General features: G+C 40.7%; 1 protein-coding gene across 6 annotated transcripts in view; it reads right to left on the reverse strand.

Annotated features, from left to right (window-relative positions):
- Window positions 1–27,495, reverse strand: part of CCDC88C (coiled-coil domain containing 88C) — a 101,159-nt gene that overhangs the window by 33,001 nt on the left and 40,663 nt on the right. For all 6 annotated transcript variants that reach the window (XM_052782991.1, XM_052782990.1, XM_052782989.1 and 3 more), the window contains 10 exons: window positions 26,436–26,505; window positions 15,748–15,806; window positions 14,020–14,103; window positions 12,520–12,660; window positions 11,569–11,753; window positions 10,917–10,998; window positions 10,317–10,475; window positions 3,741–3,887; window positions 2,150–2,294; window positions 198–379 (listed from right to left, as the gene is read on the reverse strand). In XM_052782991.1, coding sequence (XP_052638951.1) covers window positions 198–379; window positions 2,150–2,294; window positions 3,741–3,887; window positions 10,317–10,475; window positions 10,917–10,998; window positions 11,569–11,753; window positions 12,520–12,660; window positions 14,020–14,103; window positions 15,748–15,806; window positions 26,436–26,505 — 1,254 coding nt within the window. The remainder of the gene's footprint in view (window positions 1–197; window positions 380–2,149; window positions 2,295–3,740; window positions 3,888–10,316; window positions 10,476–10,916; window positions 10,999–11,568; window positions 11,754–12,519; window positions 12,661–14,019; window positions 14,104–15,747; window positions 15,807–26,435; window positions 26,506–27,495) is intronic.

A 27,495-nucleotide genomic window follows, 5' to 3' on the forward strand; every position in this document is an offset into this window, starting at 1 on the left:
TAGGCAGTGAAGTAGAAGGCAATAGAATACACCAATATTAGAATGCAGTTAAATAGATGGGCCAAAAATCACACCCAGTCTGCTGGGGAACACGGGTGAATTCCCTGCAATCCCTCATCATTCAGGAATGCCATACAGCCCTGTGTGCACTGTGTTTAAAACCCGAAGAGCTCTCTTTGTTCCTGTGAACAGATTACCTTTTTGCTAAGCTGTTGATTTTCCTTTTCCAGTTCCACAAACTTTAGGCTGCTCTCTCTCGAGGTCAAGGAGGCATCTCTCAGCTCTTGGATTGTGTTCTGCAAACTCTGATTATCCTTCTCTAGCTTCAGTATGCGACTGGAAGCACATTCATTCAACTCAAACACAAAGGACTTTCTGGCTGTTGAAACATGAGAATCAGAAGGTGGCACTAACCAATTCACAAACATCTCCCTTCCTAGGTCATTAAGATTCACTTGTATGAAGATAATTGCAGTCAGATCTGTATCATTTCAGCTTGACTGCTATGTCAACACTTTGTTAAAAACAGAACTCATTTTCACAGATAACAGTTAAGATCTTTAATAAATAGGCAAGTAACTGAACAGATAACCATCTTAAAAGTTACTTATTTTCCTAACTCTTCTTAAAGTTGCTTTAGCCATGTTAGTAGCATGTTTAACGTTAGTAGCAAAATATACATTGATACCCTCTCATACTTCCATCAGAGGAAATAAATTGAGGCAGAAAGTAAACCACTGTGAAGTGTTTGCTAAGACAGCAAGATGGTGCACTTCCAAAAGCTAGTGAAAACTTAGGTATTGAATCACATTTAGTCATGGAAAAAATTCTTACAAAAGTGAGTTCCAATGCTTATCTTCACAGCCACTTCATCAAGAATATGCTGGATCAGGGAGGATATTTTACTACCAGGTATCCAGGCACAGGACATCCATCAGAATGTTAATCATAGAAAAGTGTCTGAAGTTGAAATCTCAGAACTAACAAAATTTATGCAAGTTTTATTTGTTATTTTACTCTAAATGTTTGTAGATCAAAAGTCTCACTACCTCTCAGCCTTAACTCCCAGCACCAAAGCCTCATTGTTCTGTTCATTTCTCTGTCAGCACCTGAATCATTATAAGAGCAACCCTCTGTTTCACATGGAATAATTGCTACCCTTCACCTCAAAACCACATTTCATATGAAATTGACTTTAACATTGTCTTTAAGTCTCAGAAAATTATTCATTCCTGCTAAATACTTAGGACTATTACATACAGCACACTGAGTACTTTAGAAGTGGCAAGTTTCTGAGAATGGTAAAATCCCATTTGTCTCTTTTATGGAGCATCACCTGGAGAGTTTTGTTCAAATGAAGACTCAAATAGTGAAGTTTCAAAGTTTAATGTTCTTAGTTTTTTCAAAATCAGGCTTCCTTCATTATTTTTTTTTCCTACTGAATATAAAAGATTACCGATGTTCTCAGTTCCTTTTACTCTCTTTTTCTTTGGTTAATCAGAGAGGTTCTGAAGGCCTAGTGCTGAAATGCTAAGCATCAGTACAGTGAAGGAATCTCATCTTTTTTCATTTTTTTTAAACCACTCTGTTAGGCAAATTTTGAAAGTTATGTTTGACAGAAATGAATGTTGTGATAGTTACGGAAATCAAATCAACCATTAAAAAAAAAATCGGCCAGTTATTTTAACTGTATACATTTTTCAGTATCTAGTAAAAATAAATGACTTCAGCATACACTACTTCCTGGGACTTAAAGACCAGCTAATTGTCTGTACTAATTGTACTACAGAATACTAAAGATCACAGACTCCTCCCAGCCATTCAGTTAGAAATATCCAGTGTTCAGTGTGACTTTTCTGCTGTCATTTACAAAGCTTTCTTTTTTTAAATTTTTATCATTTTACTTAAAAGTCGTGCTCTCAGTGACAAACAAAACAAAAGGAAAACATTTTAATGCTTTCAAAAGAAAGTGAAAGAAACTAGAATGAATACATTTTAGAAGTTTTGAAAAACTAAGTTCAAAGTCAAGTGGCTGAATGAGGGAAGTTGTCCAAGGTTGGACTCAACTTCTGTTCCTGTCTCAGACAACCAACCTGTCTACTCTGAAAGAGAACACAAACACAAGAACAGCTACCCAGCTGGTACTCACTATCTGCAAGATCTGTGCTTTTAGACAGTTGTTCTAGTTCCCAGCCTAGATGTGCAGACTCGTTCATGCTCTGTTTCTGTGCAATCTCCAAGACCATGTTCTCCTCCAGCAGCTCTTCAATTCTCTTCTTGTCCGTGTCCCGGTCCTGTGCAAGACACGCATGAATGAAAATGCATATTCAGCTTATCCGTAAAATTGTTCTGTCAGTTGAACTGCTACAAGCACAACACACATTGAGGGTAGAAGAATGTCCTTAAACAGTGTATACTTTTATATTAAAATACATGTACAGCATTTAATGTTTGTTGTGGGCCGCAGAATACAGTACAGGGACACCCAGCTGGCCCTGTTTAGAGTCAGCTCAGGTCCACAATACACTTGGAGGGAGGGTTACTTGAGTGAGAACATACTGGGTGATGACTGGGCCAGTACAAACCAGGGCTAGTAAGGCAGGCTGGATTCAAGCTGTCCCCACACCTAAGCTCTTCAAAAACATGTAGCATCATGCAATGACACACTGGAAACTCTGCAGATATAACCTTGAATTCTATAAAGCTTCTTCAACTCATCACGGCAAATTTGGATCCAGTCATATGGATCAGCAAGTACCATCTGCCTCATAATCTGGGTTTTAAAACATCCAGAAAACAGATCTGGAGAATGAATCTACTGTTGCTTCTTGTGACTATTTTGGCCATTTGCATTTGTGGGACCTGAAGTGGTGCCTCAGAGGGTCCAAAATTTTCAGAAAGCATTACCCAAAATTTCACCAATTCACCCAGAAAAGCATCATTCAAAATCACCAGCCACTTTGGAAAGCTGGAGCATCACATGACATTTACAATGCCCTGAATCAGCCATTAAACATAACTCCACACAGCACCTTCAACATCTTTGTTTCCAATAGACCCTGTTGGGAACCCTATACAGTTAAATCCCTATACAGTTAAACCTACAAGAATTCAAAACACAGTGGGATAAAAGGAGGACTGCTAAGTAAAATACAAGAGATGAAAGAGTATTTATTATTTCTAGGGGGATTATAAAAAAATATATAATGTTGCTTTTTGTTTGTAGACAATAATCTGCCACTTCTTACATTTCCTTGTCTATGAAGCAATAAGCCATGTCTCTGATTTACACAGAAATAAATTTTGGAATTTTGTGTCTTTTACAGCAGTAACAGAATTCTTAAAGTCACTGTAATGGCTGGGGGTTTTGTTTCCAACATGAAAGATTATTTACCACAGTAGATTTCATTTCCTGTATCTAAGAGATTTCTACTTAACTGACAGATTTTAACATCTCCATTATCAATATGTATGAAGGCAATCTGTATTTTAAAATTGTGATATACCTTCTTGCATAAAATTAAATTAATCAGTCTCACACAAAGTAGCATTGGCAATATTTACACTGCTAACATTACAATATTTCAAGAATTCATGTACACAAAATTCAAACTAAAGACCTCTTTAAAAGCACTGTTGATTTATTTGGCTGTCTCCACCGGTTTCTGCGACATGAATCTGTGACCTAGCATAAAAACAGAAGTTGAAAAAATTAGCATAATGAAAAAGAGAGGACATACCAGCTCTACATCATGAAGTTTGGATTTCAACTGCAAGTTTTCCTTCTCTAATTCATGCAGTTTGTCACCACGAGCTCTTGCCATTGTTAGCTGTTCTTCTAGCATGGCCTTTGTTTCAATTAATATGATATTGTCCTCTCTTAACTCCTAGGGAGAAAAAGTAACAATATTAATCTCTTCACATAAACTGATTTTTCAAAGACCACGTGACTTTCATAAACTAACATTGTAAAACACAGGAAAGAAATTTGACATGTTTCTCTGTTTCATAAAAAAGTTTTTACGTGACATTTTAATGGGAGATGATACTATGTTTAATTATCTGTGTCATTAATGCAAGTAAATCTAATATTTCTTGCTGTTTTTTCCTGAATTTTAGATGTTTAATGGAGTTCCTTTTGCTTTATATGAGGCTACATTAAGAGGTGCACCAAAGACACTCAAGACACAGACAAACAACTGTTCAATTCCAATTCCACTGTTATAATACCTTTTCCTTAGCCAACTCACTGTGGTCCCCAGTCTCCCCAGTTTCAAAATAGATTATTTACTGTCAAGGGATGTTATAGTATATTCAAAACACATTGGGGAGCACTATCCATCAATATATACTATGTCCATATCCCTGTTTCAGTGCACTTACATGTAAATGTCTGTTTGATGAAGTTTCTCTCTCTCTCTCATAAACAGAATTTTAATTCACTTAAACAAAAGAAGTTGTTTTATACTTATCACTTAACACACCCCCTGCTCCATCCCCAATAAACATATGAGCATTAACTGCACAAGCCATGTTGCTTATCCATTACAGCTTTTGGATCTGTTTTTGCTGAGTAAAAGTTTAACTTATTATTCTCATGTAGCCACAGCATTAGAAACAAGTTAATTATACCACACTCTGAATGTTCCTTGCAAAGCAACAAATGAAGCTCTGTGCATTCAAGTATCTTATCTCCAGAAACATGAAATGTCTAAAGCGTAAAATCTGGCCATGTATTGTTGGTCATATTTTAAACATATCTATTAAATTATGTCTTATTTCAAGTTATAATACCTCACTGCTAGCTTTTACTCTTGTTGATCCTCAGACAAGTCTTGAGTCAGAGACAGAATTTTCTATGAAAGGAACATACCAGCATTTAAAAGATTAAATGGACACAGGAAGGATTTTTGCCCAGAAGAGTTATAATGGGGCAAGAAGCTGATTATTTGATTCTCTGAAGAAATTTCCTTTTGTCTTTCTCTGCTTTCCTCCCTACTCTCTCCACCCCTTCCCCTGCTCCAATGAAATATGCAAAAACAGAAAATGTGCACACAGGCAGGATGAAATGCTTATGGCTTGACAAGTTTATTCCTGGACAACTGTCTTCAAAATGTGAAGTCTGCTGACATCAGTGTTCATGTCTGCTCTCTCAAACCACAAACATCCAAACCAAGTAGATTCCTGAAAGATCACCAGGCATGAGCAAATCACCTTCACTGCTTAATCAGCAACTACCTTCTCATTTTTGGGGGTAGAATCAACATTAAGAAGCCTTATGTGGCTCAGTTATTTAAAAAACAAAGAGGAAAAGAGGAAAAGAGGAAAAGAGGAAAAGAGGAAAAGAGGAAAAGAGGAAAAGAGGAAAAGAGGAAAAGAGGAAAAGAGGAAAAGAGGAAAAGAGGAAAAGAGGAAAAGAGGAAAAGAGGAAAAGAGGAAAAGAGGAAAAGAGGAAAAGAGGAAAAGAGGAAAAGAGGAAAAGAGGAAAAGAGGAAAAGAGGAAAAGAGGAAAAGAGGAAAAGAGGAAAAGAGGAAAAGAGGAAAAGAGGAAAAGAGGAAAAAAATAAAACAAACCCCCAGAAAAACAGAAAACCAAAAAAAAAGAAAACAAACAAACAAACAAAAAGAAAACCAAAAAAAAAAACCCTGTAAAGCACAAGTTAAGAGTGTCTGATGACAGCCACTCCCCTGGCTTTTTGATACTACAGGGGGCCATGATTTAATAGCCTTATATAGCAAGCAATCTTAGTTGTTTGCTGCATCTTGACTGTAGATGGCATAATATGGAAAGTCTACCTTATGCAATACCATATTGCCCTTGATCTCTCAGTGAGTCAGCTACCAACTTGCAAAATATGAGAGGAAAAATTTCCCTACTACAGTAGCATTAAAAGGATAAGTATGTTAGTGCTTGTGAAGTGGTTCAACTACTGCAATTAAAATGTCTGAGTACGCAAGTAACTAAAATAATAATAATACTGAAACACTAATTTTATAGAACCAGCATTTTGGGCCAAGTCTGATCTAACAGGGTCACTGCAGGGTGGGCAATCTAAAAAAGGCTGGCACTAAACAGATGACAGACCAGAGGAAGTACACAACACAAAATGTGCTGGGTGTCATGTAAGCTGCCACAATACCTGTAATGAAACAGCAACATGACAAGAGTTTACTTTGCTAGATCATCACATTCAATCTGGACCACAGCCCTAAGAAGTAAGGTGGTGTCTGACCTCAAAAACACGGCCTCAGAACTATCCCCAAAACTGCCTACCAAGCAGGAACTAGTTATTTTAGTGTCTCATGAAGTGTCAAGCTACGTGCCAAGTACATACACATATCCAGGCTCTGGTACAAACCACACATCACTGGGAGCTGCAATATATGGACTGAAGCACTTCCCATCCAGCGCCCAGGAGGGGCGGACATGTCAGTTCAAAGTACTTCTGATGACATCTTAAATTAATAACCTGGTGGAAATGCCTGCTATGGCAAGGTCAACACTGCTCACTGGTCACTGGTATACCCATGATCTGAGGTCGTCTTAATATTGAAAAGTTCACATAATTTAAATAATTACTCCATGGGAGCTTTGTAGAGTTGCGTCTCAAGACCTGGAAGGTAGAACTGTCGTAACTAAAACATGTCAGCACTAACATCTCCCAGAAGTCACTGGGATAACATAGTTGACCTAAACATGCATCTGGCTACAAATTGCACTTGTTAGATAATCAACAGGTGGTGGTCATGGGACAGTGGTGATTCCACTGGAATTAAGGTTTATTTTTTCTTTAATTAACAAACCCACCATTATTTTGTAACTATGAGTTTATTTTTAAATTGACAGCAAAAATAGTTGGCTGTGGATTTTTTTTTTAAAATACACTGAATTTACTAGGCAAGGGATTAAAAAAACCCTTTGTTTTATATCACTTAAATTGTGATGGTTTAATATCCAACATATATAATTCTGCTTTTGTAATTTCTAAAATAAATTACATATTGTGGTTTGATCCTGTATCACTGTGCCTTGAAATAGCTTTTCAGCTATTCAACTATCTTCAGCTATAGAAGACTGTGCATTGTGTACTCATATGGTTACAATTAACTCTCCGGGTAAGTGGTTGCACAATCAGGGTGTGTTGCTACTGGAAAACATTTTCAGAAACTAAAGTAGCAATCAGATTGTTTAAATCTGAAACTAGAGAAATTGCACATGCATCCAGACCTAGTTATTAAACAGAGTTCAAACCCCTCCCTTCTGGCAGTTCAGAAGCTGCCCCTGCTGAGCCATGACACAGTTAACATCTTGTGACAATCAAACATTACCTTGGACAGCTATATGAAAACATACAAGAGATGCTTTTGGTTTTTTTAACATTCACAGAAATTCCTCCTGTCATCCTGCATGGAAATGTGATTGCAGTGAGAAGGAGGAAGAATGGGCAAGGCAGACTCCCTGGCCTTGGAAAATAATCTGATCTCCTCTCTCAAGGTTCAATGGAGAGGAATGCCAGAGGGAAGCTTTACATTGGAGAGAAGCACCTCCTTGGAGGAAGCCCTGCATTAAGTCTGCTCCTCCACATTCACAGTTATGACCTTGTTAAGCCACCCCAGCAGGAAGGTCTCCAGAGCATAGTCATCTCCATGTTCCTTGCACACATGCCTAAATGTGTTATGTTCACATAGAGAAAGACTTGGTCCTTTTGCACTCCTTTTTGCAATAGCTCCTTAAATCTCTTCCTGCTGCCACTCCTGATTTGTATTATGTGCTTTCAGAAACTACTTGTAAGCTTGTTCGCAATACCTAAAGCTTGTCACAGTATCATACACAGAGCATATTCCATAGTTTTTTGCTCAAACTAACAAATGTGTATGGGAACTACAAGAAGGAAACGATTTTTAAGTGCTCATTTAATAGCTTTCTGCATTGATGCACAAAGGTAAACCCACTTTTTCTTCTCACTTACCAATATGGCACTGCTTATTAACAGCCCTGTCAAGAACCTATGGAGCCTTAAGGTATCACATTATCACAGAAAAGCAGCTTATGCTGTACTTTATGCACCTACATTTTCATTGCTGTGCCTCTGTAAGGTTTGTTCAGGTCTCAAGACTTAAGAAGCCAGCCTCAACCAGTAAATGTCATGAGATGAATCAGCACCGTACTCTCTAGTGGCAAAAATCTCTACCATGTTACAGCCCTGCACAAATCTTACAACTTGGAATTGTAAGCCAAACAGTTTTTGAGGGAGTGGGAGGAATCTGAGTAGACATTGAACTGACTGCAGCCATTAACCCTTCTTTTGGAGGGGTGGAGGACTTGAGACAGATAAGACAGAAAACTGAGGGACCACGGAAAGTTGGATACTGGTTACTATGCACAGCCCTTGTGCTACTCCATGACCATAAAAAAGACAGAATAAGTGCCCTGTGGAATCCTCTGAATGTATCAACATGAAACGAGTGGAGTTTGCCTGATGCTGCCACTGCTCAACACTGGCGGTCCATGGCTGTGCCAAGACTTGTTCAGTGATGGTAGAGGGAGTGGTGAGAATGTGAAACACTCTGGCTATTCTAGACCACAGAGCAGCCTCCAGACAGCTGTGCAATCCTGCTGCATATTAGAAGAGCTCAGCCCCTACAGCAGCGACAACTTTTGCTAAAGGGCACACTGTGGCCCAGAATTAGAAAAGTGCCATATCGATGGGAAATATTCTTTGTCTCACTACTGTATTTCAGGGAGGTATCCTTGGAGAACCTGCACTCATCTCTAACATTCAATACTTTCACCAAAAACTGACAGGGTGGAAGAGGGAGTCAGGAAAATTGGAACAAATCTGAAACTGAAGTGGATGTCTCTCTACTGAATGATATGTTAAGCAAGATGAGCATGCAGACAGAGCAGGAAACTGCTGGCTCTAGGACAAGCAAGGAGGCTGAGAACTCAAGAACAGAAATAGCTACTCCCTTGATCTCAGATGAAGACAAGACTAAAAAACTCCTCTCCTAGTTCCAGCTAATTTATCTGAGCAGCAGATAGAAGCTAAGTGACTCCAGTGCACAGCCACAAGGGAAATGCCAGGATGCCATGCTGATAGCTGGTGTGCCAGCTTAATGCATGACTGATTTGCCAGCTTGAGGGAGGAAAACAGAGAAAGCCAGAGCTTCATGCTTCCTCATGTAAACTGGGAGTTACTGAGAGGGAAGACAGGCTTTTGTAGTCTATTACTACATTTAATAACCATCCATTTTAGTGAACCTATTCATAAGAAGCAGCAGCTAGCTGGCCCCTCAGGTTAGAGAGGGAAAAAGAGTCACCTACAAAGTAGAGTTTATAGAGCAGAAATAAGATCTGTGTTCTCAGCCAGAGGCCTGGCAAATGTGATTTTCAACATCACTCTTCTACCTCAGACCTGGGATTTTATCTAATTATAGTGAGGTTGTCAATTACTGAACCTCCATATGCTCAGCAAGTCTGGATATTTATTTGACTTCAGCTGAAGTGTTATGTATGTGGATTATTGAAAGTTTAGGTGAGAATCACGCAAAGAACCGAAAAAACAGAAAATAAGAGCAGTCTAAATTTAAAGTCAGCCTTGATGTGAGCAATGAGTTTGTCTAGATGGTCTCCAAGGTCCTTTCCAACCTATGTTAATTAATAATTCCAGGATGGGCATAGCTGCAGGGGACTAAGCTGAGTAACTGGCATTACTACTGGAACAAAGCTATATATTTCTCATTGACATACACTACTCGGGGCACTAAGTAAGGTCCAAATTTTCTCTCCTTTCTACTACAAGCAACAGTTGCAAAAAGGGGTGGCTAGCATTTGTCATCTGAGGTCATGCTTAAAAATGCCCAGCCATTTTAACAACAGTTGCGTCTGCTACAAACCCCTGAGGAAAAACACCCAGACATTCATTTAGCTAATTTATACATGACATTTAAAAGGTTGGTCAAAGGAACAACTCTGGAACAGAGACATTTTACCTAAGAGTAAATTTTCAAGGCCTGGATTCTCTAGAAGAAGCATCCAGAGAAGGTCTGTCCTGTTTAGCCACATAATACTGAACTAAGCAGAGTTTATTAAAAACTAATGGGCATTTATTTTTTGTGTACACCAAGTCCTTCTTGCCACTGAAAGAAGTTTTAACCTTGCTAAGTCAATAACTATGACGCATATTACGAAATTTCCACTTGCTCTGATGTTTTGCTATAGTCAGATCAATGACAAATGACACATGAACTGGTAACACAACAAAAGCCAAACATTAAGGATTACTCAGCAAATCTTTCTCCCCATTTTCACTTGCCTCCATGCGAGCTTTGTAAAAATCCACATCATGAAGTTTCTCTTTGCACCGAACAAGTTCCATCTCAAGTCTCTCCACACGGTTTGCCCTCTCTCTCAGAGAGTCGAGCTCATCTCTGTACGCTCGAGCAGAGCGAGCATCTGAGGCCAGGTGGATATTCTGTGAGAAGTGAGGAATAAGCAGGGAGAAAAATCTTAGTTAATACTTTAAAGCATGTTCTTTAAACTTTATTTTTGCTTATTTTAAGTGTAGGCAAATAGCATTCCCCTGGTTCAGGAGTAAGAGAATTCTACTAGCCAGTAAATTCTCTACTAGACAGAGAGGTCCTTCAGCCTGTTGGGACTCTGACATTTCTAATGCCTGATGCTGCATAAGCTTCAGGCATTACTAGGCTATTTGCAAGCTGAACAGATGAGACTGCTCTCACCAGTTAAGTGGAAAGCATAGCATTGCTATGCCATAGCCATAATCATCAAACAGCTTGCTGGAGTAACTTGATTTCTTCATTAAAAAATAGGCAATAGTAGTATTTTTAGCCTCACACTGAAAGAGGCTTTTTAAAATAGGTAACACTGTCACAGTAAAACAAGCCCCTCTTACCTCTTGTTTTATTTTTTGCAGCTCTAGGGTGAGCTGCTCAACTTCATGTTTAGAATCTACAAGCTGCTCAGACTTCTCTTCCCTGAAAAGGATTAGAAAAATCTCAGTAAGAATTTATTTTTTTTTCCTGAAACAATATTGATTATATGGACACTGCTGGGAATCTGGAAAGGAAGACAGAAATCTCCTAGCATATTCTGAACATAAAGCCTCTTTGTCATGACAGCTTCATAAAAGTAAGAGGTTTTTTCTCATGATACCATACACATATCATGGGTCTGAGTTTGCAACTATTTTTATATGAAGTACCTCTGTTTAAATCTCATTGGTGCTACTGCTGCCATAGCTAGCTTCGCTGGCCTCTGGACTTCCCACTAATAATTAAAAGTGCAGGTAGCAGCTAGCATTTTGAAGAGGGGAAGACAGAGATGAGACACAGAAAGATAAATGGAAGTAGCCATCGCTCTGTGTTTAGAGAGCAGTTAAGAAAGAAGAAAGATGGAACACCCATGCTAGCTTCCTACTGCTATGAATAAAAGATTTCAAAGATGTGATTCTGAGAGGTCGCATGGAGGCCAGTGTACTGAAGCTGACAGGCACCTGCATTTTAACATACAAGTGTCTCTAGAAGCACAAATCACTGGTGACTCACAGCTCCTGCCGGATTCTTCTCAATTTAGCCTTCGTGTCGGCCAGCTCAACTGCAAGGTGCTGCTTGTCTTCATTAGAAAGAGGGTTGGCTGGGTTTGGTGAAGAATCTGGACTTGGTGCTTTCAGAGGACTTGGTGGTTGCTGAGACTGCAGATAATCTCTCTCTTGAGTGAGATCTACAATGACCTAGAAATACAAAGAAGTATGTAGTGTCAAGAGATAAATAGTATAATTATACATTGTTTTTCAAGTATCTAAAAAATTATGTATAAATGCAGAAAATTATTAGCCTGGCATTATACAGAATTCAAGTGATAGCCAGGAGGGAACATTACACAGAGGAGGAAAGGAATCTCCACTATGCTCAGACCACTAAAACATTCCCCTTCCAATGCTCAAAATAAGCAGTCTGTTTTGCTTGGAGAATTCATGAAAACCTATAACAACTAACAGTTTTAACTAACACAATCACAGTCAAAAGCATGACAGAAAATAAACAGGTTAAATAAAGAAGGGGAGAAGCCTTCTCCAGAGATCTGAAGGGAAAGGAACTGATGAGTCACAACAGACAGGGCCATCTTCACACTGCAAAAAACTAGAGAAGACACTGGAACTCATGACGGTAGATACCACCGGAGAGACAGGCAAGCAAAGAGAAATACTGAGCAGAAACGCAGAGACAAAAATCTCATGACAAAGTCACGATTTCAAATATTTTGGTGTCTCCACTTCATGGATAGAGTACTCCACTCCTCTTTACCAATCATTTCACCACACCCTGGTGTTTACGTGAGAATCAATGGAAAAGTCAAAATCTTTCTACAGATTTTCAGGGGTGTAGTAGAAAGGTGTAGAAGATATAGAAACCCAGTGCACAAACAAGACACAAGAGAAGGAATGGAGCCTGTGGCTGCTGCTCCACGTGAGCTCTACATGGGAGAAGTCATCATACTTCTGTGCATTCGTCTCTCTCATCAATGAGCCTCTTGAGGTGGAAAACCATATTCCTGGAGAGGGACTCTAGTTCTTCTGGGGCCATATCTGGGAGCTCCAGCCACTGCAAGTCGAAGACATTCTCCTGGTTGTGAGTAACCTAGGAACAGGAACAAAAAAAAGTCTTTCCACTGGTTGATTTGTAGGATTTTTTGCTGTATATGCTGCATCCCCCGGGTTCTTCTACTGATCCATTAAAAAACACATCACATTTCACCAAAACCAGGTTGTAAATAACAAACACAACTACCTTAACTGTAATACTACCCAGCAATTTCTGGTATTTATAGTTTTTTATAATTATTAAGGCTGATTTTTAAAAGTGATCAGATACATATTATGATCAATAGCACATGTGCTTGCATATTAGAAGTATGCAACTGTCTTACTGCAAGCACTGAGGTGGTCACCACAGGGATCTGAAGGGACTGATCCCGCACTGAACAGGTAGGCTGGTGCCTCACTGAGAAGAAGCTTTGCTTTCAATGAATTTTCAATTTGCAGCTGATAGAGCTGGGAGGAGCTGCCTTTAGCAGAAATACCTCTGGTTGCTGCTAGCAGTGTACCTTTCAACTGCTATCTTACCCAAACTGATTTCCTCTGAGTCATTTAGCAGAAACGTCAGGCACGTCTCTCATCTCAGTTAAAGACTGTTCCTGCTTTTGTCATAACCACATGCTTAGTTCATCACAATTTTATTTTTATTTTTTTAAAGCAGAACTATTTTTTTAAGTGTTAAGAAAAAAGTTCCCGTCTTAGACTTTCACCATTTGTTCCTCAAATCTGAGCATATCGGGCTTTCTACACCTGCACGCACTGACAGCCGGCCACAGCCAGAACCCACTCTGGGCAAGGCACAACCAGCTGGGGCCGCTTCCACATGGCTCTCCTTTGAGTCTCCAAAGCAAGCTGGTTCCTAACACCTACCTGTATTCATTGCTTCTACAGAAGCTTTAGGAGTCCAAAAATACTCATCATTGGATCAAACTTCGCTTTAAAAACAATTTCAGCTGCAGAGTACACTTTTCAAGACCATCTGAGCCTGGAGGCCACTGTCCAAAGCAAGCCACTGGGGAGCCTGTGTCTCGCCTACCACAGGACTTGGGTACTAAGTGCCTACACCATTGCTGCAAGGGGCACTGCAGCTCCTAAGCCATATGTGCTTTTCGGAAATATTACACATGTATCCTTACAACAATTCCTTCTACACAGCCTATAACTGACAAGCAAGGCATTTACCACTGCATCTCTTTAAAAGACCACTGAGCCAAGTAATGTTCCCAGAGCCTATCATTTTCATCTTATAATTTAATTGCAGTAACGTATTCAATCTTTTTTTTGGTGAAGTTCCTGAATCCATTATGAAATTCCAAGCATTAATGTTTCATAGCAAAAAAACCCCTGTTAAGTCAAGGAAGGGAGAGATAAAAAGTCAAATAGACAATACTGTGAGTCCCACCTCCTGAATGTGTGACACAATGGCAGCTTGGGTTTCAATATCCAGTTGTTTTATTCTTTCAATAAACTCTTCTTTTCTTTCACACTGTTAAAAGAAAACACACCCTGAAACAGTGCTACATATCCTAAAACTTATTGCACCATTTTTCATTTAAATGGGAAAAAAAAAAAAATCCCCACATTGCTAACAACAAAATGTTCAACATCTACACTTTGTCACACTAGAAGGTACAACACTTCATTGCTTCATACGGAGCATGAACTGAATTATGCATTAAATTATTTAAACTTTTTACAGTCAGTACAATTAAGGCGAAGTTAAATGGCTGGGTTTGCTCTTTAAAAACAAGTTCAATATGCAATGAGATCAAGAGGCAAGGCAACAGCCAGAGGAAATCATCACAGCTTCATTAATGGAGCTGCACAAATGTAAACCTACATTTACATTGCATCATTTAACCTGTCTACTTTGGTGTTTGCATTTTGCTTGGTTTTAGCAATGAAAAGAGATGCATCACTTTAGATACTATTCACATCAATGCATAATATTGCTTGTTGGACTAAATCAACACGTGCTTTAGACAAAAAATGGGGCTGCGAAACATTCTGGATAAAAATGAGTGACAATTCAGACAAAACAGATCTTAGTAAATCTTTTACTTAAGGCTTTAAAAGAGAGAGGCATCTGCTATCTGTATATCTGTGATTGTATGCTAACAACATTATTGCCTTCTTGTAACAACTCTGCATTGCAGAGAAGTTAAGCATTACGTAAAGTTTTTTTAAACTCATTTACAGTGTCCTTCTGGGGCCTGGTTCCTAGTCTCAACCTTTCCTTGCACTGTGAAGAACCTCAGACCCATAAATGGGGACTAAGGATGCACAGCAGCTTGCCAAATAAGACCTTTATTCTTTGTGCTGCAATGCAACACTGAGATAGTTCAGAGCAGCCATATGCAGACAGCTTTGCCCTGACATAATTGACTTGACATAGCTGAGCAGGGTAAGTGTCCTAAGGCATGACAGACACATTAGACAGACCTACAAACAAGGTCAATTATAAGCAAAGGCTAGCCCGAAACACATCTATTGTTTACCACCACAGAGGTTTGATGGGCAGAACACTGATTTCTTTATCTGGTAACTGTCGTGCATTTCTGGGGAGTTTCCCGTATACATTTGCCTGTCTATTTATTTTAACAAATGCCACATAAAAATCCCCACATGAATATACAAAATATCTATTCATTTCATATTTTCTACACGTAATATTCAATCAAAAGATAATGCAAATAAAATGAGGATTCATTAAGCAAATGTTTAAACTTCTAGCTTATCTATTTGTTTGACATTAATATGTACTGTTCCACTCTGTATTTTAAAACGGTAAGAAAATAAACCAACAACCATTTTGATATCAAGAACACTGTTCAATGCTTATCTCTTCCCACTTTGTTATCAAAGTGGACTACTTAGTTACAAGAGTACACATCCTGTGGCTGATTAAGCTTTGGCAACAAATTGAGATAACTGCTATCACAAAGCGTGCTTCCTTTCCCCTGCATTTCTTTCATTCACTTATAGTGTCTTCTCACAATTTCAGCTCACATGCTGCCTCAAGTTGGAGATTCATTCATACAGCACTGATCTTTGGATGGATTTTCTCAGTCCAGAAAAAAATAACAGATTCAAAAAAATCTTATTTTTGAAGTCTTTAATGAATGTTCACCTGCACAGCACATCCCAGAACCAACAAGAGCAGCTTCTTAATTTCATCCATACTTTTACCTAGAGAGGAAAAAAGGGAATCAGTACATACATACAACAAATTAAGTACCTGCAAGTGATTGATTCTCTCCAAAATACCCACCTGAAAAGAGAAATAAGACCTTTGAACAAGTGCCTGAACAATATGTATGTGCCCGTTATAATGTTGCCATACTTTCCATGTAACAACACAGTTTTTATGGATTAGTTTAAAATCCCAAATCCAGCAAGTCTTTTTTTTCCTCAATGTACTATCCTCACCTACATTTTCTGAGCCTTTTCTATCAATGCAGGGGTGGGGGTGGGGAATCCTTTAAATAGTTCAACGCATATGCCCAATGCTTGTCCCTTGTTTTGTGATTAAGAAGGGTGCAAAAAAGCCCACCAAACCACCACCACCTCTTCCCCCCCTCCAAAAAAACACCAAAACAGAACAAAACACCCTGGGCAGAAGCGAAGGAGGGTTACTGTCAAAGAAAGAACTTGTCCTAAATTTTCTGTCTCTAAAATAGTTGCCACTCAGACTTCCCAAGGCTGAATGCCATCCTGTGCACATAAATTTTCTCCAAGAGATGTTTTAGCAAATAAATTCTGCCTCTGTTCTGCATCAAAGCCTGTTCACACTTTGAAGCGCAAACCCCAGGTGCTAAAAGGGATAAAAAAAATGAACGATGTAGAAGGGAGAATATGCAGCTAACCATATGCTCAGGGAGCCATGGGGGGGGGAGGAGATATATGCAGGTTGTTACTGCAGGGAATCCTGCTGCGACCAACAGCCCTGCTGGCCACCTCCTAAGGTTAGGAGAGAGAAAGCCTTGAGCCAAGTCCAGATCGTGTTTCAACCAAATTAATGCGGGGATTGTTGGGTGGTAAAGAAAATTATATATATCAAAGTTAGACAAAGGGAGATAGAAGGCAAGGAGCTTCAATGAGGAGATAAAAAATCTTTATGGAGTTAGGTTCAGGAAAAGCCTGTCCTCATTCTACACTGGGGGAAGAGAAGGAGAGAGAAACAGGCCACATACAGTTTTCTCTCATCCCTATATATCTGTGTACTTCCTGACACAGAGTGTATAACTGTGGGATAAACACTTTCATTTTATACCCCGCTTTACTTGGGTGTTCAATTGCTTCTATCGCTAAATAGACAGGTAATAATTTCTGAGTGCAACTGTGCTCCTCCACCAACACCATGCCTTTGTAAGGCTGCACTGGCAGAAAGTTAGAGGCATGTGCAGGACCCAAGGCCGGGCAACCGGGGTCAAACTGACTCGTCAATTAAGCTGCCGCAGCCCCCCAGATGCACAAAGGCACACTGACCTAAATTACCACAGGGCTTACTTCCATTCTCAGAACCTTGCAAGCCAGCACGGCCACATGCAGGCAGCTTAGGAAGTAACTCATTTTCTGTTTTCCTGATTTTAGGGCACACAAATGCCCTAAAGCAGTCTTTAAACGTACCTTACTTGTTAAACAATTTTTCAACAACTTTTAGGAATGTTATCTTTAAAATGTTTCAAGAATGCCCTACAGAAATTATCAGTATACTGTACGAATCAACACTAGAATTCTCAATATCCAAGTCCCATGTTATTAAGATTTTGCAAGCAGGAATTCTTCTCTTCTGCAGAGACAGACCTATTTAAAATGTGCTAGTTTACACTTCACCCTGTAAATACAATATTGTTCGTTTCCCTGCAGAATATTTAAAAACTGTTTTTGAAAGATGGACAATCATCCTTACTCTTCTCCCTGTATCTAGCAGCATACATGGCTTGCTCTTTCTGAAAAATTACAATTTAATACACAAATAACATTTCAGTATGTGAAAGTCTGGTTGTTCTGTATAATTCTGAATAACACAACCTTAAAGGCAGACAGTGTCACAAAGAAAAAACGCTCAGCAACAACAAAAAAAGATCTGTTACTTAGTTAACAGTTCCTTTGAGGGCACTACTAGCCCAAGGAGATAACTCGGTTTGGTCAGAAGACATTTTTTCACAAAACTGAGCTCTCATTAGCGTTTCAGCATTGGGTTTCATTCTGCATCACCTTCAGGAATTAAATGGAGAGCATGTGCGTGGGACACAAGAGCAAGTTGCTAAGTTACAGAGAGCAAGTGACTCAAGTGTGTGTCTCATTCTGCCAAGCTTACCCAGGGCAGAACATCTTCTCCGTGAGACACTGAAGGAGTAGCCACCAGGCTGCTTGCTCTTGATCACACCAGACAAGTGCTCTAACCCTTGCGTGCTCTGGGCACCTCCATCTGTTGACCATAAATTCCAATCTGTGCACCATGGCATCACAGCTCTCCTCAGGGTGAGCCTAGTGGCTTGAAATCACTCGCTTCAGAAAACGTCAGGTTACTTTCCAACAGTGAGAGCATCTATACCATCCTAAAAACATGCAAGCTACTTAAGCTATTCAAAGCACACTCCACCTCTCTGCACCAAAGGTAGCAGGCTTTGCTGTTCTCTCCATGAGCTAACAAACAGGCGTCAGTGACGCTGCATGACCCTGTGTGGTGAAACACCTTCAGCTATTACTGCAGAATAACTTAGCAAGGTCAACCCTGTCCTCCCACCAAGGACTGACCTTGCCTGGAAATACCACTCCGAGACCTTGTCCCCACCTGGGCCCTCTCATCAGGAAGAGAAGCTGAGGCACACATGGCAAGCCCCTTTGGCAGGGAAGGCCAAGCCAGAGTTTATAGGAAGGAATGAGAAATTAAAAGACTCGAGGTAATCATGAGATTATTAAGTTGCTACTGTTTTAAAGATAACATTTGGCAGTCTGCTCTCCCCGCTGGCAGCTTTCACAGAAAACTTAGCTGTCAGGATTTTTCCACAATTTCTTTATTAATAAATTATTTTATGCTTGCAGACATGTTAAGCACATGTAATGAAAATGAGATTGTACTACCCACTAGAAACACTCTTAAGGTTGAAAGGTCTACTTAGAAGCTCTACTCTGCCAGCCACACAAGTGTTTCAGAAGATCATGTGTGACTGTTTTAAACAATTCAATTCCTTGGGCTTTCATTCAGAAGCTGTTTCCCATGGGGTGGAGACAGTTTGTTGGCATTAAGGCACTCCAAGATCACTCATACTCAAGCTAAGTTTGAGTAACGTTTTAAAGCCTCGTAGAATAACATTATTTACAGGAGATATTTAGAAGAAATAGGGTGTGAGTACGAAAAAACCTCTCTACCAATCTAAAGTGCTTTGGAGAGAGTTTTCAATTAAACCTCAGAATGAGCCAGGAAGGGATTAATCACCCCTCTCAACTCACCCACACGAGAGCTGATACCACACATTTAAGTGGAGTGCCCAAGGTTACTAAGTGAATCAGAAGCACATCTAGGATTATTACACAGCACAGCAGCTAAGTTCTACACTCAGGACACTGCATTTATCCTGTAATGCATGTTGAACAAAAGTAAGGTATCTTTATCCCCAATTCAGTCATGCCTCCTGAACCATGAATGATTCTGTGGTGTTTTTCAAAAGGCTTGATTTGTGCTAATTTAATAAGGTGGTAAAATTCCTTGTGCAACTGCATAAGCAGGAACGTGCAGGCTTCCCTATGCTGGCTCATTGGGATGACACAAGTCCTTTCTAGATGGCTGGGAAGAAAGTTTACTGGGTCTACCTAGGCTTATTAGCTGACCTTACTAAGACACTGTCCTCCTACGACCTAGGATGCAAACACTTAGGTCTGGGACAGCTCCTGGCAGACAGGTACCCACAAGCTGAAATGAACGGACAGGACTCAAACTAGCACTTAAACGGAAAGGTGCTAATTCAGAAAAAACCTCTTTTCTTTTACACCCTTTTGAAAATTCCAGGGCAGCTGCTCTCAGGCCATGTGGTTGTGCCTGCAAGGGAGCCAGCCACCAGGGGGATTTGCAGAAAGACCATCTGCTCCCAACCGTGAGAGAGGGCCAGCGGGTTTTCTGGAAAATAAAGGGAGGGAAAGCCCGAGCACCACCTGTGCATCCTGGGAGCCTCCCTGTGCCAGAGCCAGGAGACCCCTCTGCTCTCACAGAGGACAGAGGGTGGGAAACAGATGGCAGGACTCAGGGAGAAGGCTGGCAGAGGGATTAGGAGACACAACAACAAAAAAAAGGAGGATCAAGGTACAGAGAGAATACAGACAATGAAAAAAATGAGAGGGGGGTAGGAAAGATGGCAGAGAAAACAGGAACGAGAGAGCCCAAGCATGTGAAATCTTGAGCTTGTGCTGCTTCTTTCTGCACATTTCTACTTTGACATTCCTCCAGTGGAGGAGAGGGAGCGCCAGGGCATGTAGTACTACATGTAGTGGCCAGTGGACGTGTGGACAAGGTGCGAAGGGGTGAAACACACAAGTGCCATTTTTCCCAACTGTAGCAACATCCTGAGTGAGAAAAATTTGAATGCTAAATTTACACTATTGAGGCGGTGTTTTGTTATTAACTTTACATTTTATGAACCTTTGTGCCTCTGGAGGACTGTGAAACGAAATGAGGAAGGAAGCCAGACATGAAAAAATACCCCAGTGAGAATAGAATTCTTTTATGATTTTAATGAAAAACAGTTTCTATAGACACTTGTTAGCAGGGACTTCGGGCTCTCTCATTCACAAACTTAACAAGTAATTTAAAAAGGGAATTTAAATAGCAAAGTTTTTTGAAGAGACAGAAATTACCCTACTTCAGGCAAATAAAACCTCATTTCCATTCTTGGTCTGAAAAAAGTTAAAATCCCCCCCCAATTAACTATGACTGTTTCAAATGATTAATTGCCTTCAGTTTCCAAGTATACTCACTAGCTGTGTTAAACTAAGCATGTCTAGAAACTAAGAAATTAATGCACCTCTAAATAGAGGTTCAGGACCAGTACTGTATACTGATATTCCTTATGTGGGCACATGAATGAGTGGCCATTTATAAGACATGCTAAAAGCAGAGGTAATTATAAAAGGTGATTACAGTGATGTGTATAGATGATAAATACGCTGATGATTCTCATATTGAGCACAGGGGGATTTGTGGTGCAGCAATGAATTGAAAAAGCTGTTCAGCAAGAAAAAACATGGAGGAAGACAAAAACAGAGAGGAAATTTAATGGTAGTAGCTGTCTACTGTACAGTGCAGATAAGAGAATAGATCCTGTAGCATCAGCTGCATCGTTCTGCAAGTCAGATTCCTGGGAAAATTTTCTAAATCCTTTATTTAAACTTTCAAGTTTCTTTTCAGCTCCCTATATTCTAGAAAACAGTCAAAGCCTTTATCTTCTTACAAATATTTTTACAACTTTTATACTCATGGCCAAATGAACTGAAGTAGACAAAATTGCCACGGCCTGGAACAAAAACAATTTAAAGGACATGAAAGCAAGTGAAGCTCCTAAACCCAGCAGACATGTGCCTTCTCCTGTGTAAAAGCCCAACTGCTACTGCATTTTTAGTGGTGGCAGCTCTGTTTTTCCAATAGCATCATGTTCAAAGCAGAGCTGCAGAATCCCTCAACAGTCCCAACCGCTGAGTGCCAAATGGGAGCTAAACAGCAAGAACAGCATTCTCAGATTTAGAGCTGCTCAGTTCATAATTTAATACATGTAACACCACTTTTGGCTGTGTTTTAGAAGGAAAAAGTAAAATTTACAGATAGCAGTGGGGAACAGACAGCTCTGAAAAACATGTGTAGCAACACATCACGTGGGCTTGTTACAAGGAATGTCACTGAAATTGTTACACGGTGAATCATATTGAATGATCTAACAGCTCTCTGGTCTCGGACCTGTGGAGTCAATACAGTCATTAGGAGCCTTCTCAACTCAAATAGTAAAAAGCAACACTGTATTTGTTGCAGGAATGTAATCATTGGATCAATTTTTCTTCCTCTGGTCAAGAGGGACCTTTCATTCAGATAACTTACATACAGGACAACGAAGGCAAAACTGGGATTTCATCACTGCCTCTCAGATCCACCCCAGCCCTGCAGACCACCTGCACCTCAGTCTCCCGCTCCTAGTGCTCTCCGCATTGCCCAGCACTGTCTCTGCAGATGCCCCCTCCAGGACTCTCCTCCTTCCCTCTCAGCCTCTGTCCTGGACTGGATCACTGACACAAAGAGGTTTCTCCTCTACCATTCTTGCCACTTTTAAACACTTCCCTCAAATAACCACATCCATCATCTCTTTGTCCTCACATCTCTATCCAATCTGTAGTCCTCCTTTAGCGCTCTCACTCACAGAATCTCTCATTTCACTTGTTTTTCCCCTCCCAAGTGCCCCTGCCTTCCTCTCGCTCCTCTCTGCAAGACACTCAGTAACAAGAGACATCAATCAACCTGACAGTCACCTGGTCATCACTTACCACAGCCTATTCCTTCATTCAGCTTTTTGTATCGGTTTCACTAACTTCTCCTCAGCCTTCTCCTCCCTGTTCCCTCTTTCTGAGCTTCCCATCAGCCCTCAGCCAGGTTCCTCTTCCTGAAGGAAGTTCTAGTTCTCCACTTCTCTAACTATTTCTTCAGCACATCTTACCAGTGATCATCTACCTAAGGGTAAGATCAAGATCAGCTTCTCTTGAAATCCTATACCTCAGACACTGTCCTCCTTGAATACATTCTTTGAAGCAAGTACATCTCAAGTCTTTCTTTATTCACCACCTTCCTCTGTAGTGTCTAAGCTGGGACTGGTTCTCAAAACCATTATATAGTATGGCTAAAGAACTTTATATTTTTTATACACACATACCCCATCAATCTCAGACATCCAGAAGTTAAATTTTTTGCATTCTTTATCCTCTCTTCCCGTGTTCTGAATAATGCCAATAGTAAGTCAGCAATGGATAAAATAAATTCTAAAAGAACACATTAAAAAAAAAAACCAAACCACAAAAAACAAACCAACCACCACATTTTAAAAGATGTCAGAAAGTGAGGCAAAATTTCTGGTTGTAATTCAAGGAGCTGGAAGACAGGAACACATAGATGACCAGTATTTTTCCTACAAGAGACACATCAGGTACTTTCTTCAAAGAAAGAAACATCTAAGGTGCTGACAAAAACCAGCAGGTCAATGACGGGAAATTATAGCTTAATATAGGACAGCTTTCAAGCGTGCAGGTTCCCCAGGAACCAACGCTGTGGTTACTGCATTATGAGTCTCCTGCCAGCTGTCGCTCAGGAATGACCATGACAAGAAATCCACCAGCCCTTCTCATTGACACTTAGCCAGCAGAGATACTGCCTTGTTGGCCCAGACATCTCTATTCACTAGCATTCTTGACGCTATCAGCCCATTGCCCATATGACTGAGAAAAGCAGCAGCTCTTGTATTTCTGTTTTCTTCTTTACCCATAACAGTAGCCTGTACAGAATTAAGACTGGCATTGCAGACTTTAATCTGCTTGCTGAAGAAGTGGATGCCTTACTCTCACCTTGATTTTACTGCAGGAGTGCCAAGACTATGAGTTTCAGTGACCCAACATCTCTAAGTTAATATTCTTTTCTGATATAAACCCTTTTTTGTACATACACTACTGCTGCTAAGAGCAGCAAAATAAAATCTTCTGCCAAGGTTTCTACCATTTGTTTGTTCTGGAGATGCTGATTACCATGTCATTCCCCATCACTGCTGACAGGGTTCATCCAGTTTTCCTTCTTTGGTAAAAACAAATACATTGTCCTTGGCACCAGCACAGGGCTAAGGCAGAGATAGAATGGGTATGCAAAAGAAAAGTAAAAGCCACAGCAACAAAACCTTTCATTTCAGAAATGTGGTTCTAAGGAGAAATCAACTTTGTTTTCAGGCTAAACAGCTTTCATTTCATCTCACCAAAGACATTGGACTCTGGACGTGAGCTCATTGGCTTCCAAGTCACTTTTGATGTGATACCTTATGTGACAGATGTCCTTGCCTAGACAACATGGCCAGACAGATGTTTTTCTCCTTGTCCATTCTCCTCCTCACATTTTCCAATTTGTCATATATGTGTTTTTCTCTCCACCCTCATGTATTTTAATCCCCCTACTTCATTTGCAACAGTTCCTTCACACTTTATGGCAATTCTGCAAGACTCTTCTGGTGCGTACATATTGCTACAACTGAACTGATTATACAGGCATACTGGACAGAAAACCTGGAGGACAAATGATTCTCCTATGGCAGACTGTATCCTGGGTCACTTGCAGCAAGGAGTTAAGAGACTTGACTTTCAAGCAAACAGTTGCTGTTCTGGCTTTGGCAAGAACTAACTCACTATCACATGTATGTGTATGACATGCAAACACATGCATCGGATATTGTATTTGTATGTACAGGTATGTAAATATAAGTGTTACATACTAGACACATTAAAATGTGAGACTCAGTGGTACTCAAATATTTGTAGTTTGCTACAAATATGTATAGATTGTTTTGTTTAAAAGCATGTTTGTAATTTGGCCTGTTTAGGGGCCTCATTGACAGAATCCCTTGGGAGGCAAGTCCTGAAGGGCAAAGGAGTCCAGGAAGGCTAGACATTCTTCAAGAAGGAAATCTTAAAGACATAGGAGCAGGCTGACCCCATGTGCCAAAAGATGAGCTGATGGGGATGAAGACCAGCCTGACTGAACAGAGAGCTTTGGCTAGAACTCAGGAAAAGGAAGAGAGTTTATGACCTTTGGAAGAAGGGGCAGGCAACTCAGGAGGACTACAAGGATGCCGCAAGATTATGTAGGGAGAAAATTAGAAGGGCCAAAGCCCAACTAGAACTTAACCTGGCTACTGCCATACAAGACAAAAAAAAAAAATCTTTCTATGAATACATGAGCAACAAAAGGAGGGCTAAGGAGAATCTCCATCCTGTATTAGATGTGGGGGAAACATAGTGACAAAGGATGAGGAAACGGCTGAGGTACTTAGTACCTTTTTTGCCTCAGTCTTTAATAGTAAGACCAGTTGTTCTCCAGGTACGCAGCCCCCTGAGCTGGAAGACAGGGATAGGGAGCAGAATGAAGCTCCCATAATCCAAGGGGAAATGGTTAGCGACCTGCTACACCACTTAGACACACACAGGTCTATGGGGCCAGATGGTATCCACCCAAGGGTACGAAGGCAGCTGGTGGAAATGCTCACCAAGCCACTTTCCATCTTTTACAAGTTAACCGGGGAGGTCCCAGTTGACTGGAGGTTAGTAAATGTGACACCCATCTACAAGAAGGGCCGGAAGGAAGATCTGGGAACTAGAGGCCTGTCAGACCTCGGTGCCGGGGAAGGTTATGGAGCAGATCATCTTGAGTGCCATCATGCAGCGCATACAGGACAAGCAGGTGATCAGGCCCAGTCAGCATGGGTTTATGAAAGGCAGGTCCTGCTTGACTAACCTGATCTCCTTCTATGACAAGGTGACCTGCTTAGTGGATGAGGGAAAGGCTGTGGATATTATCTACCTAGACTGCAGTAAAGCCTTTATCACAGTTTCCCACAGCATTCTCCTGGAGAAATTGGCTGCTCATGGCTTGGGTGGGTATACTCTTTGCTGGGTAAAAAACTGGCTGGATGGCTGGGCCCAAAGAGTGGTAGTGAATGGAGTTAAATCCAGTTGGCAGCCAGTCACAAGTGGTGTTCCCCAGGGCTCAGTATTAGGGCCAGTTCTGTTTAATATCTTTATCAATCATCTGGACGAGGGGATTGAGTGCACCCTCAATAACTTTGCAGACGACAGCAAGTTGGGCGGGAGTGTTGATGTGCTTGAGGGTAGGAAGGCTCGACAGAGGGATCTGGACAGTCTGCATCAATGGGTTGAGGCCAATTCTATGAGGTTCGACAAGGCTAAGTGCTGGGTTCTGCACTTGGGTCACAGCAATCCCATCCAATGCTACAGGATTGGGGAAGAGTGGCTGGAAAGCTGCCCAGCAGAAAAGGACCCAGGGGTATTGGTCGACAGCCAGCTGAATATGAGCCAGCAGTGTGCCCAGGTGGCCAAGAAGGCCAATAGCATCCTGGCTTGTATCAGGAACAGCATGGCCAGCAGGAGCAGGGAAACAATCATCCCTCTGTATTCAGCACTAGTGAGGCCACACCTTGAATACTGTGTTCAGTTTTGGGCTCCTCCCTACAAAAAAGACATTTTGGTGCTGGAGTGTGTCCAGAGAAGGGCAACAAAGCTGGTGAAGGGTCTAGAGCACAAGTTCAATGAGGAGCAGCTGAGGGAACTGGGGTTGTTTAGCCTGGAGAAAAGGAGGCTGAGGGGAGACCTTATCACTCTCTACAAGTACCTGAAAGGAGGTTGTAACGAGGTGGGTGTTGGTCTCTTCCCCCAAACAACAAGCAATAGGACAAGAGGAAATGGCCTCAAGTTGCGCCAGGGGAGGTTCAGATTGGATATTAGGAAAAAATTCTTCACCAAAAGGGTTGTCAAGCATTGGAACAGGCTACCCAGGGAAGTGCTTGAGTCACCATCCCTGGAGGTATTCAAAAGACACATAGATGTGGTCTCAGGGACATGGTTTAGTGGTGGACTTGGCAGTGCTAGGTTAAAGGTTGGACTCAATGATCTGAAAGGTCTTTTCCAACCTAAACAATTCTATGATTCTATTTTAATTTAAGAAATAAAACACATACAAATTTTATTTGGCATTTCAGAGGAAGGGGGTGAAGAACCAAACAAACTACTCACCAGAGAGAGGATCTTTGCCAATCATTAAAACATTTGGTAAATTCATTACAATCAGCTGCTGGAGGACCTCCTATACAAGAGAGAACGACAGGCAAAGTTCAGCATGGAGGAATCCCAATCAATCACACCACAAAGAATACAGAGGTCCATCAATTACAAAGCTTTTAACATACTGGCAGGTCAGAGGTCACAAGAGGAAGCCCCCACTTGAGAGAGAAATCACTATTTGAAGATGGCATCAGATTGCACAGCTAACATACACTAATCGCCTCTTTTAACAATGGATAATATAGAATTTAAAGGGTCCCATGGCACTAATCAGGATAAATGCACAGCCATGCCAGGCACACCAATCAGTCATGCCTTTACTCCAGGCATGACCTGTATTCATTTGATGTTCAACATTCAGCTGCTGTCATGTTTCAGGGCATATAAATGCAGCTGGTTCAAAGGTACCTAAGCCATTCTGTGAAGTTTGAGTAATTCAAATAATTGGTCAAATTATTTCATGGGTCTAAGATTTTAATGATGGGCTGGGGAAGTGGGTGTGGGGGAAAGCTATTGAACAGGCATCTGGCACTGCTCAGAGAAACTGGATTTAAAGTTCTAGATTTGTTTGCATTGTTTTTAATGGGGAGTAAAACAGATTTAAGTATGTCACGAACCTCGTTTAAAGGTCATTTTATTTGGGGGGAGACGAGGGAAGGGAGGTGCATTGCTTCGTCTGGTTCACCATTTAAATGTCAGCTGCCTGAAGCTACTCTGAAATGACAGAATGGGCTTAAGGGAAAGGAAAGGCTATGAGCCCTGGGGCAGGCAAAATGCTTAAAGGTGGACAAATAAATACATTGCAAAGGGGACTGCATAGTAATACCATCAGCCATGCACCCCAGTAACATACAGAGCACAGGAGTATAGTTTTTAGCTTCAACCTGCAGCTACCAGCACTCCCTTGTGATGATCCGAATAAAACATTTTGCAGGCAAGCATTTATTTCACAGAAAAAGCCTGGGAGAAAAATGGTTGTGTGATTAAAACACTGTGCCGGGATTCAGGAAAC

Source organism: Harpia harpyja, chromosome 3 (genome assembly GCF_026419915.1).
Source record: "Harpia harpyja isolate bHarHar1 chromosome 3, bHarHar1 primary haplotype, whole genome shotgun sequence".
Taxonomy (NCBI): Eukaryota; Metazoa; Chordata; class Aves; order Accipitriformes; family Accipitridae; genus Harpia; species Harpia harpyja.